Below are 12,916 nucleotides of genomic sequence, written 5' to 3' on the forward strand. Positions count from 1 at the left end.
AATTCACCTCTAAACCTCAGAGATTAAACGTTGAAAGTACAGTTATGTCTGTGCATGTGTATGAAGCTGATGGACGTTTTATGTGTGTGTTTAGTGAGTGTTGAACCTTTTCTCTTGCTCTTTCACTTGTATTTTTCAAATATGGCGTTATGATTGAGATGTCTGTTGTAACCTTACTTATATCTCAGCCAAAAATACTGATACACCATTGGGAATGTTGTCAATCTGTGCTTAAACTTACATTATTATTATTATTTCATTTTCCAGAGAATCAATGGAGAAGGAGGTGTAAACTACTATATGAGAAAAAGTGAACTCTACAAAGACATTATTACACTGCTGAAAAACATGTCTCCCCATTTTGCTGCGGCTGCTAATGAACAGGTATTGCTTAACACTACAGGAATACAGCAGTTTTATCTGTTTCAGCATAGATTAGTCATGCCTTATTTCCTCAATTGTTGGTTTAATACCAGTGATTGGCATTGTTGTGTTTCCATTTCTCTGATAGTTTTAATTATCCTCTTCCACTGCATTTGGCCTTAAAATGCTCCAGATGGCAATTTCTGAACACATGACAGTGGTTTCATTATAGTGTCTGCTGCACACCACAGAGCTTTGGATACCCTAACCATGCTCTGGGCAATCCTAACATGTGAATGACATAATTCATGGTTATGCACTAATCATCCAAAATTTGACAACACAATTGTGACAAACTTATATAATCCATCTCCTAACGTTAAAAAAGACATTAGTTCTCATTAATTGCACATCTCAGATGCTAGATGGGTTTCTTCATCTACCTAAAAGTGAGTATTGAAAAAGCTTGGAGCTCAATAGCGGTGGTCTGGATAGACTGAAATTTCTGCCATCAGAGACAGATGACATCATCATGCGAGTATGCCATACTCTTGACAGACACGTGCAGCCAAGTAGAAGTCTGCTATTAATGAAATGGAGTGGATGTTATTGATAGTACATTGCCCCTAGTAGAAATTTGTGTTAAATTGTTATTTGTAAATTAGCAATTAGCAATTATGATGTGGACGGGTGCAATCTACCAGAAGACTGCAAGTGCCCAAATCGCTTTGTTTTGATTTAGTTAAGGTATACTACCTTTCAAAGGTTTGATGTCAGTAAGATTTGTTTTTATAATGTTTTTTAAGAAATTAATATTTTTTTATCTGGTAAGAATACGTTAAATTGATCAAATGTGCGATTCTTTCTTGACTTACTATTCATCAAAGAATCATTTCAACACATTTTCAGCATTGATAATAATAGGAAATGATTCTTGACCACCAAATTAGCATATTAAAATGATTTCTGGAAGAGCATGTGACACCAAAGAGAAGAGTAAGGAAGAGCAGAAATAATTTTTTTAATTTATATAGCGCTTTTCACAAAACAAATTTGTTCAAAGCATCTTCACAGAAATCATAATGTTCATGTTTATAATATAATAACTTAATATTGTCATGCCTTAAAGTCACATTTAATAGATTAGAGCTGGGTAATAATATAGCTTACATTTGCAATAACAAAAACAGTCATATTTGCTATATAGTATATAAATCGATTTACTTGAGTAGACTGTATGTATGCAGGTAAAGTAGGATATACTCATTAATCGCGTCAAGTTATTTCAAATGATAATATTTCATGATGTTACTGTTTTTACTGCATTTCTGATGTTTGTTCAAAAACGTTAGAATTTTTGAATGGAAGTGTACATGTATAGCTTTTCATGTTTTTAATATTTACTTCTAATATCCGCAATTTTGCCATAGGCATATGGGAAGTGCTCTGACACATTGTATGGAGTTGTGATCTCCTCTCTCATCCTGTCTTATTTGTACTAATTTGTCTAATAAAGGCAAAAATTCAAAATAATAATAACACTAATAACAACTGAAAAAAGAGCGTGTATTAAACATATAGGCTACTGATTCCGTTATTCATTTTGAATTCCAAATATTTGCAAACAGACTCAAGGAAAGAGGTCAACACTTCAAACATAGGCACACAAACAGAAGAGCTGTCCTTCAACTGGCAGCAGTGTGCTCCTGCTCGCTCCTCAGCCTTTGGTGTGAGGTATGCAGCCTAAGATTAATCACAGCTGAGGAGAAGAGAGCAAAGGGAAAGAAGGGACAACCTAAAGTCCACACTTCTCTCTGTGCACAGAGTGTCTGCTTGTCACAATAACCAAGAGAGAGACAGATTAAGAGACTGAGCTGGAGAGCGAGGGAGTTCTCTCCTCTGTCACTGTGCTATTTTTCACATCACCACAGTGTGAAAGAATGTGAGAACAGGCCAGTTAGTCAGACCCCTCTGAATTAAGTAAAAGATAAATTAACAAATTGGGTCTCCGATAATGGCCTCAAGATGTGGTGAAAAGTGTGTTTATTGTTTGAGATATGATATCCTATTTCTCATCACTGACATAATGTATTTGTTGGAAAAATGTTTTGTTTTACAGCACCAAATATTTAGTCCTTTCTACATGAGATTTTACAGACAATTAAATCAAAAATAATTTTTAAATATACAACATCTTTAAGAAATTAGCATTTTCTTTTCTTTTCATGTATGTGTGTATGTGGGGGGGTGACTCAATGTTGTCCAGATCTGTCTTCAGCTTCATCGGTAGCACAGCTCAGTAAATGCCTTTTTGTTGATGCAGACAAAAGATTTCCTCCAACTTGTACTTTTCTTTTCTTAAAACAAAGTCCTCAGATCCACGCTAATGTTTTATGCCGACCGTTGGCGGTTTTATAACCGACATAATTCTGTCCTTGAGCAATATAAACGGAAACTCCATCATCGAGACAGATTTCTCTTTATGTTCGTTGCTAAATGATGGTGATGTTATCTCTCGCCGATATAGTTTGCAGATGGAAAGTGAAGGCAGACAGAAAGATTACTGCTCTACCATATAGTAATGGTTATTGTCTAGCGCTACTCTGCCGGTGTAAAAAACCTCTGTCTGGTGCTCCCGTCAGTTACCTCGAGGACAAAAAGTATAAAATGTTCCTTTCATCTATTCATTCTGCATTCAGAGCCAGTTTTCAGACACAAACTAAGCCTGCTGCAGAATTTTACCTTTACTCTCAGCAGAGATGTCCAAGTTAAACTCTGTCAGGTCCAGGACAGGCTTCATCTTCCTTTCTTGAGGAACAGTTCCCATGAGTCTGTGCTCAGTAGCTCTGCTCATCTTCCATAACTCTTGCCTCTGATGAATGTTCAGTCTAAGTGTGCTATCATTCTAAAGCTCCATGAGAAAAAGCTGAAGTAGAGCTATATGCTGTACTTGCTTATTTGACATGTCTCTGGGTCAACATCCTTTGTAGGTCCTAGAATAACATCTTCAGCAACCAATCAAAGCCCTAACGCTCTAAAATCATAAGGCAGTGACTGAATAATAGGAATGTTGTTTCAGGAACAACAAAGGATGTTTATAAAGGAACATGCCCTACTTGTGTAAATCACATCAGGCTGTTTATTTGGTACATAACAGTCACAGTCATACTTGCTATTGCTGAAAGGTGTCTGAATATTGTTGCCAATATATATTTTTTGATATTACCGTTATTATCGAGATAGGAAATGCCACTTCACAGTTATATTGACTACGGTTAACCTACTGAACAGATGGTGCATTTCTGGTGTGATATTCTGGAATTATTTTTCCTTGCCATGTTGCCTTTGGCTTGCTCACTGGGGGTATTAAGGCACTATTTTCGGCAAAGCAGCTTTGAAACAATATGTATTGCCGAAAAGAAAAAGAATGAGGTGAATATTCTCAGTGCGGTTTTAGTGTTTGGTTTTTTGAACAAGGCTGGATATGTGCTAGCAGGTTGAGTTCGATTATTGGTGGCAGCGAGGAGAAAGACTTTATTATTCTTTGAAGCGATGATGCCAGGCAGGCAGTTCAGCGTGCGAACGTTTGTGTGTGTAAAAATGCCCACCAGACTTTCATGTTTTATTATGCCAGCAGGCGGGAGCTCAACCATGAGCACTAGCAGCCGACGGGTGATGGACAGAGGCCGTAAAGAGAGAGCCATAAAAGTAGTCTGCTTAGACACAAATCAAACCCCTCTTTGTTCTCCATATTTTGCATTGGTTCCTTGTTTTCTAGATTTCATGAGTTTGCTTTTCTATGTCTTTCTTTCCATGTCTTTCTAAGGTCTTCCAAACACATGAGAGTTCTCCTTTTTGCTCAAGACTCTCATCACTTTCTACAAATACACGTTTATCCACCTGAAACGAACCCGTTACGTTAGGGCGCATGTTGATTTGAGTGCAGATAATGCTTTTAGTCGCACTATGGGACTCTTGTAACCTGAAAAGTTCAGCAGAGAATAGGCTCTAGATTGCAGCCTGAATTTGCTGTAATAAGTCTTAGACACGCTCTGGTCCTTCAGCCATCAGTCAAGCACCGGACCGTGATTATTCAGTCCAGAAACCCTCAGCACACAACAGCTCTCAGCCAAAGACAACAGGCTGCATCTCCTAACATATCAGCTGCGTGAGGAACCGGTGCGTTTTTATACTTTTATCAGATCAGACACTTTTAATCTAACATGCACAGCCAGGGCTGAGCAGAAGGTGACATTCATCAGGGAAAAGATATCATACTCTACTGCTTTGTCAGGCTTTGACAGGAAGACTGTCGCTCTGTTCCAAAACCTAGTAAGCTTCCTCTGAAGAAGGTAGTATTTCAATGCATCATAGACACACTCTCAAGGCGAATGTTGTTTTAAAAGGTGACTTATTTATGCTGCCTTGAAAGAAACCTAGAAACCACAAATTCTAATGCAGAATTCTGTGTGTCCTTTGAAAAGCAATAACAGAATGTAATGCAATGAAAACAAACATTTCCAAGATGACAAACAAAGTGAAAGAAATACCTAGAAATACCTTTAATTTATTAGATTGGGAAGAATATTGATATGAATACACTACCGTTTAAAAGTTTGGGGTCAGTAAGATTTCAATTGTCAGTGTTTCCACAAGATATTAACAGCACAACCTTTTTCAACATTGATAATAATGTGTTTTTTGAGCACTTCAGCATATTAGAATAATTTCTGAAGGGTCATGTGACACTGAAGACTGGAATTGTGACTGCTGAAAATGTAGCATTTCCATCTCTGGATAAATTACATTACACCGTTTTACTGTAATTTTGATCACACAAATGCAGCCTTTTAAAAGACTTTTAAAAACATTTCAAATCTTACAGACCCCAAATTTTAGAACTGTAGTGAATATAAACATAAAATATTATACATTTTATATATATTGAGTAAATAACAATTTGACCTAAACATTGCGTATGTTTATGCATATTAGAGTACTGCATCATCAATCGTGAGTACCATCTATAATAGTCAGCTCACTGGGTTTAAAAATAGACTTCTTTTGTCTTGAAAATCTCTTTCTTTGTCTTTCTTTCTTCATACATAGTTAGATGTTGTAGTAGTTTGAGGTTTACTGAGCACTTTTTGAGGTTTTCTCTTTTTATTCAGGCTTCTGTTTGGGATGCCATACACTGGAGAGTTCACTCTCCCTACTTGGTCTTGGACGGGGTTTATGCTGGTTTATTACTTCAATTATAATATTAAAGGTGGGTGGAGTGGTATAAGGAAATGGATATAACTGGCTGTTCTTAACTTTGGCCTTCTTTAGGCCAGACAAGCTCATGAAAGGCACAAAGTGTGCTTAGCCCAGCTGGATCTATACAGAGTCCCTTGTGCCATATTAAAAGCTTTTTCCCTTGTGTACTCTTTCTGAACTCTTCCTCTCTCGTACTATTCTCTCTTCTTCTTGCACTTCGTTACGATTTCTTGCTACATCTTTCTAAATGATGGAACCAAGGGCGGATGGCAGGTGCCTGACTAAAATCTTTCCTGCCTCTTAACCATTCATATGTCTCCTGTTGAGCTTCTCACAAAGTTAAAAAGAAGTAGGAGAAGGAGAAAGAAAGAGTCTCCTACAATTTAAAAAAAAAATCATTGTTGCGTTACTTTGCCACAAAGACTCCACTGACTGTGTGGCAAACTTCCAGCTGCAGTTCAAGAATGTACAGAAACAATAAACCTCTCATATTGTATAGGCAATTAACAGAAGACATTTTGGAAATATGTTTCTATTTTTTTTTTCTTTTCATTTATTCTCATAACTCAAAGGCAGGATTGTTTTTCTGGCAGTAGACTGTGGAGAAAGGCTGTATTATATAAATGTTCAGGGATACAAATTCATAAGTGGGATTATGTTTTTATACGTCTCTTTTTTAGAATGAAAAGTCTGTGCTAGCTCGAAGATGAGTGTGTGATGTGCCTCCCCAATAAAGAGACAATATGTCAGATGTAAAATGGAAAATAAGAGTGCATTCATGAAGAACTTTGTTAAATGTAGAAGTCTTGAAAAGAAGAACACTTTTAACTACCCAAGTCTGTGTATTTGGTACAAATTGAGACATGTCCTTTTCCTAACTATCTTGTTTCTGTTTTATTCACTCTTTTCTACAGGACTTTGCCATTCAAGATGTGCCATCCGCGAAAAAGATCTTGCATGTGGAAACGGTTGATGTTGAGGAAACGGGCCAAACCCTGAAGTCTTACGACCATGAGGAAAAGAATGTGCCTGAGAAGGCGAGACAACAGCTTGCGCGGAACAAGCCGGGCGGTAGGAAGAAGAAATTAGAACCATCTTTGAAATGGAAGAACCTCGGCCTCACATCGTCTTATGAGTAAGTGATAATTCCAAATCCCAGTGGACTCCCAAAAAACCATCACAGCTTGAACATCAGAGGCCACGACACTGATGTTTGCTAGAGTGCTGCATGCATTCTACATACTGTTTGTCTACATAATGTGTAGATGCACAGTTCAGTAGTCAGCCAGACTTGGTTATGTCTTATGCATTAGTGGCTGTTGTCTTGTGAGTCTTGGTGAAGTCATGGCATGGCTATCCATAGTGACAGTCAGCTGATAAAGCCAGAGTTTATCACTCAGGCATGTGTTCTCCTCCTTGGATTGATCTAGCAGACAAATCAGCCCTTTGGCTATTTCAGCACTTGTTACTGGTAAACCTCCTCTGACCATTCATCTAGGATTTCCAAAACAATAATCCTTTGTTTTGGAGAAATAAGAATTTCCCAGATGTTAAATTTTTTACGCTGTTCTGCCAGAACCAAACTTGCATTCAAATGATGCAAGCTTTCTCTGTAAGGTGTCACAGAACTAGACACACTCTAGAGAGCTGTAGAAGGCTGAAACAAACACATTACCTGATGGGAGAGGGAAAAAAAACAATTAAACAATTAAAAAAAAAAAGACATGTAACATCATAACAGGTGAATTTAAAATTGGAAAAGTTATTTTGTAAAAAAAGTTGTACCACAAAAAAGTTGTACCACAAAAACAATTTAAATCATTGAGGGCAAAAAAGGCAGCTTTGAAATTTTAAGTCGACTTGAAATTGGGACTTTTTTTCCTATCCAAGTAAAATGACTTCTAGAAACGAGAAACAAATGCAGACCGGGACTTGATTGTTTCCCATCTGAAACTGATTGGTTTGTATTCATTTCGTAATTGCTGAAGTCATGTCATGTGAGTGACAAGTTCAACAATTATGAAAAAAAAAAAATTTCAAAATAATATGCGCAGTTAAATCATTAATAATTAACATTAAGCAATATGACATAAAAACAAATAGTTAATTTTTGATTATATAAACATGTTAAATATCTGATTGCTGTTGTTGTTTTTTTCCAGTGAGGTAGAGGAGAAGTCTAGAAGGAGCAGAGAAAGCAAGAAGATCTTGGAAAATGGCACAAAGTCACCCTCATCCGAGAACAAAAAAAAAGCTAATTTCTCTGGATCATCTTTGCCAGGCTGCCAATCTTCTCAAAAAATGTATGCCACCATAATCTCAGTCCACAGAAAGCGCCTTTTCATTGTACATATGGTATTTTCTCTGAGGTAAAAACCTAACCATTGAAACAGGATCTGAAAAACCCTCTCCCAGGAACATGCATAATTGAATAACCCTTTATTCTCCCAGCCAAACGTAAAAAAAAAACGTATCCAATCACTGAATTGGAAATAAAGACTCACTTTCAGGGCAAATTATTTCAGCTGTGGATAAGTATTCATTTTATAGCCTTTAATAAGACACGGATGAAGCAGCCGTTCAGGTTGGTGTGCACATAGAACGGTCCTCTGGTGCTACTGGGAGTAGCGGTCTGTAATAACCGGCCTGTGCCTGAGCCGCTGATAACCCTGTTCCTTCTCCTGACTCCTCTCTGTCTGTTTGGCGATGGTGAGTGAAAACTCCAGCTGTCCCCATAACATCGACTGCCAGAGTACACAGTCCTGCCTGTCTCTCTTTCCCAAGTCCTACTGCTAATAGAAGCGTTTTAAATGTAGCTTTCTAAAGATCGTTTATGTGTTCATTTTACACAAACACATCAGTAATGTAATGCATAACACACTAAGCCAGCACAGTTACAATCATTCGCATTGCGGTACACACATTTTACTTCCAGTAAGTGACTAACACCAGTTTCGTTGTTTTTCATGCCGGGAATTACAAAGAGACAAGTCCGCTGCTGTCCGGCAATACTGTTATCCCCTGGAAAACATATCTGAATCCCTCTGGCCTCTTCTCCGTGTGTACCGGGTTTCATGACTCGTTTGACGATACGTTCATTTCAGTAGCCTGATCCGCCTTAACGGCCATCTGCGTTTGTGCGTGCGTGTATAAGCTTGCGATGAAAGAGTTCAGAAACGCACTGATGACCACTCCAGTCTTCCTCTCTCTCTGTTGCACTGTCTCTGTTCTCTCCATCCCCTGCCGTTTAATTTGATGCCATGGCTTAAGATGACACTTCAAATACACCCCTGAGTTTGATGGCCGTTGTGTCCAAGGGTTTGAGCATGAAGGCCTTTCAGAAAGCAATAATTCATTCCACATTGGATTCAGAGAGATTTTACCAGAGCTTTGAGAGTATGTGCTGTGTGGTTTGGCTTGCACCTGCTCCAGCTCTCCTCTGATTTGATGTATTAAGCTCTATTTATTATAGAAAGGGCTTTTTCTATAATGTCCTGTTATGTATGGATAGTTCTCGTTTCTACCCTGAGAAAATACTGTGGGAGAGTACTTCTCACACTGTGTGTCTGAAAGACATAAAATTGTGGGCCAGCTTGAATATTAATATGTCTAATAGGTGCATATGCATGTGTATGTGCAGTAAAAGCCCAGGAGGAGCTGACGACTTCAGTGAGAGTTCGTCAGAGGATGAGGAAGATGAGGAACAGCCTGAAAGACGTGCTGAGATCCCCACCGACCTGCCCTCTGAATACTGGCAGATCCAGAAACTAGTCAAATACTTAAAGGTATATGCACACACCAACATGTGTCAACACTATTTTCAGTACACAATTACTGTGGCCAAAAGAATTCACTATGATATTATCACGATATATATAAAATATTGTTAATTATTATCTATAGAAAAATTATGCTGCCAGTAAAATTCACCTTTTTTTTTCAAAACATATTTTATGTTTTCCGGAAAATAAAAATGAATCACACTAAATATATTAACACTGGTAGACGGAAAGAGATTTTGTAACCATAACAAGGGCATACAAAATCATACTTCCTGCAGACAGTGTTGCCAGGGTTGTGGTTTTCCCGAATTTTTTAGGCTACTTTCATAATACAACTGCATTTCTTTTGGCTACTTTTATAATGTACTGCAGCCATTAAACAGTTTATCTGTAGACAAAGAAAATTGATTCTTTTACTAATGTGCATTGATACTTGGAATGAATACCTGGCAACCTAAAGAAGAAATAGTAACTGAAGAAAAGATGGCACATTTGGAGCTCCAGCACCTGTCGATTGTAATTGGACAGGGGGAAAATTAAGCTAGTTTTTATTCTGTTTAGGCGGGCTTTGAGTTGGCTTTAGGCTGAACATTTTTCGGGGACATGGCAAGTCTGGAGTGTCTAATATCCCATCTTTTTAACGGAGTCCAAAAAATTTCCCATTTATTCGAGTACAGGCAGAGTGTCTCATTTTTGTCTGGCATGTCCTCTGACATGATTTTTGTGCAGCAGTACTACCTACACAGCATCGTTGTCTTTTTTCTGTTTTATGGTTGTTTGCAACCAGCATTAAGGTGCAGTATTCCCACTTGTTGGAGTGTTGACCAGATAATGGCACAGGATTATTTACCATATTATCATGTGTAGTATTAACATGATATCAGTATTTCATTTTCTAAATGTCGTGTTTATCATCAACACTGGTATATTGCAACACCCCTAGTCAATACATTAAAACGGTGTTTACAAATAACTCAATTTGCATTAACATATGAGAATAAAATAATTGAAAGGCATATCACCTCCTTTTATAATTTAGTAAATATTATCATAGAAGGTATAGGCCTACTCTAGATAAAAAGGGCACTGATGTCAAACACCCGAGGGCACAGTGCGTGCACATTTTTAAAAGGATCTTCTTCAGTGTAGCGAGCTATAAATCATGTAAAGAAAAACATCCAAGCAAAGTTCAGCCGCAGGTAGATATTTTTAGCCCAGTAAAACACAGGATAACGAATGTGATTTTCCCAAAGGGGTGGTGCTCATTCTCTACCAAACATCAGGAAAAAGAAGCACTTGATAACAAAATCCTGTTTGATTCTCACCGAATGATCGTTTGGAAAGTGGTTTTGAGAAGTTTGTTTTTTGTGATTTGTGTGAGGTGTTTGGGGATGCGTTTGTTACAGTGCTGTGTTCAACTCTAGACAGGATGTGTTTGTAGCGTGCCCTTCCCAGCATTCTATCTGTCTGGAAACCACAGTTCTTATTTATGAGGGTTTGTCCAGTAGCGCTCTTATAATGTCATTACCATCAGAAGCCGAAACAGTCTGTGCCAAACTAAATATCTGTTTTATTTTTGGAGTGAAGGTTCAGATTTTCTCCTCCCCTCTGTCTTTTCTTCTGCTCTATTCCGGGGTATAGACATGTGTTTGTATTTCTGGGAGATTACGTTTCTATAAGGTGATGCATGAATGATCGGACTTGTGCTTTAATGGCTGTTTATCTAGGGATATTTTTGCAGTGTACATTACCTGAACTGTACATTTACATGTCTTCATGTTTGCCTTTCTGTACACATGTACGCAGGGCAGTTTGCACCAGTGACTATATCCTTTCATGATGTTCATGGCAGTATTAGTGTTATATTAAGAAATCGTGCATGTCTTCAGACCGCAAAACATATTACACACACCAAACTCCATTCAGTCGTTGCCTGGATGTCAAAGAACGAGCGTTGAGTATAATTGCACGTTCACACATTCACAGACACACTTTGTAACTGCGTCAGTGTGTAGAGGAGGTGGCCATGGGCTGTTTGTCTCACTAGATTCAGCCCAACTGCCTCATTAGCTTGAATTAGAGAAACATGGCAGGCAAACAGAGTTGCATAGAAACATTCTCTCTCACTCTTCCTTCTCCCAATTACCCCGTTCTGCTCCTTGTTAATCGCTTGTAAGTAAGTGAATTGCTTGTGCCTTAATGCTCTTATATGCTGAAATAGTGTTTGCAATTTTCACCAATGTGATTAGCCAAATTTTATATTACTGACTCAATTTGACTGAAACGTTGCAGAGTGTCTCTGTCTGCTCAGGAAATGTCTAAATCTGGATCTCTCTCTCTGCAGTAGCTCAATCCTCACATACATAGCGCTCACTGTTTCTTGCAGACTACAAGACTGAGAAATACTCTCTCGGAAAAATGATGTGCATAAATGGATTTTAGATTTTTTTTTAAATAATCCTCAGCATGAAATTAATTTAAAGAATAAATCATCTGCAAAGGCTACACTTTTCCATCTGCGTAGTCGGAGAAGAATAGAACAGTTGATATGTGTAACCAGAGTAATGCCCACATCTTGTTATCTAGCATGGCCGTTATGAGGTCTTGCTCCCTCTACTGGACAAAATGAGTAATAAAATGAATGTGTCAGATCAAGCTGCTGGTGCTCTTCATCTCAGTCCTGTGTGATGCAGATTGCTTTTCTTCATTAAAAAAGCTTTATCCCTGTATAAATTTAATATTATTTTTGAATAAGCTTTATAAAAGGTGCATGCTCAAATCCGTATTCTAATAAAAGCTTTATATATATATATATATATATATATATATATATATATATATATATATATAGAGCGATTTCATTGAGATTACATGACCAGCAAAATTCTATTCTCTTTACCAATATGACATTCAGTACACTATGATTCAAAAAGAATCTTATGCTTCCCAAGGCTGCATTTATTTGGTTAAAATAATTTCAAATATTGTTAATGTATTATTATTATTATGGTTTTATATTTTAATAGATTTTAAAATGTAATTTATTTCTGTGAGGGCAAAGCTGAGTTTTCAGCAGCCGTTGATCACATGATCTTTCAGAAATGATTGTAATATGCTGATTTAGTACTCAAATAACATTTCTTATTATTATCAGTGTTGAAAACAATTGTGCTGCTTAATATTTTTGTGGAAACCATGATATTTTTTGAAGTTGAAATTTTTGTGACATTATAAATGTCTTTACTGTCACTTTTGATCAGATTGTTATATCTATGCTGAAAAAAAAAATAATAATAATAATATTAAAAAATCTTACTGACCCCAAGCTTTTGAACAATAGTGTAAATAAAAAATACTCAGCAGCTCAGCAGTTTGTCATTCTGGTGTCTATGTCTCTTATCTACCATAAGAGACAGCAGCTGAAATTTACATAAAGATAAACAGTATTATCTACAGCAGTACACCCATTCCATCCAAATGGTTTGAGTGTGTGTGTGTGTGTGTGTGTGTGT

The 12,916-nt window shown here is 37.3% G+C and overlaps 1 protein-coding gene across 6 annotated transcripts in view; it reads left to right on the plus strand.

Moving 5' to 3' along the window:
- The window catches only part of odad2 (outer dynein arm docking complex subunit 2), a 67,247-nt gene that overhangs the window by 8,274 nt on the left and 46,057 nt on the right, over positions 1-12,916 (plus strand). For all 6 annotated transcript variants that reach the window (XM_058794391.1, XM_058794393.1, XM_058794392.1 and 3 more), the window contains 4 exons: positions 268-384; positions 6,537-6,757; positions 7,785-7,925; positions 9,263-9,407. In XM_058794391.1, the coding sequence (XP_058650374.1) occupies positions 268-384; positions 6,537-6,757; positions 7,785-7,925; positions 9,263-9,407 (624 nt within the window). The remainder of the gene's footprint in view (positions 1-267; positions 385-6,536; positions 6,758-7,784; positions 7,926-9,262; positions 9,408-12,916) is intronic.

Source organism: Onychostoma macrolepis, chromosome 12, assembly GCF_012432095.1.
Source record: "Onychostoma macrolepis isolate SWU-2019 chromosome 12, ASM1243209v1, whole genome shotgun sequence".
Taxonomy (NCBI): Eukaryota; Metazoa; Chordata; class Actinopteri; order Cypriniformes; family Cyprinidae; genus Onychostoma; species Onychostoma macrolepis.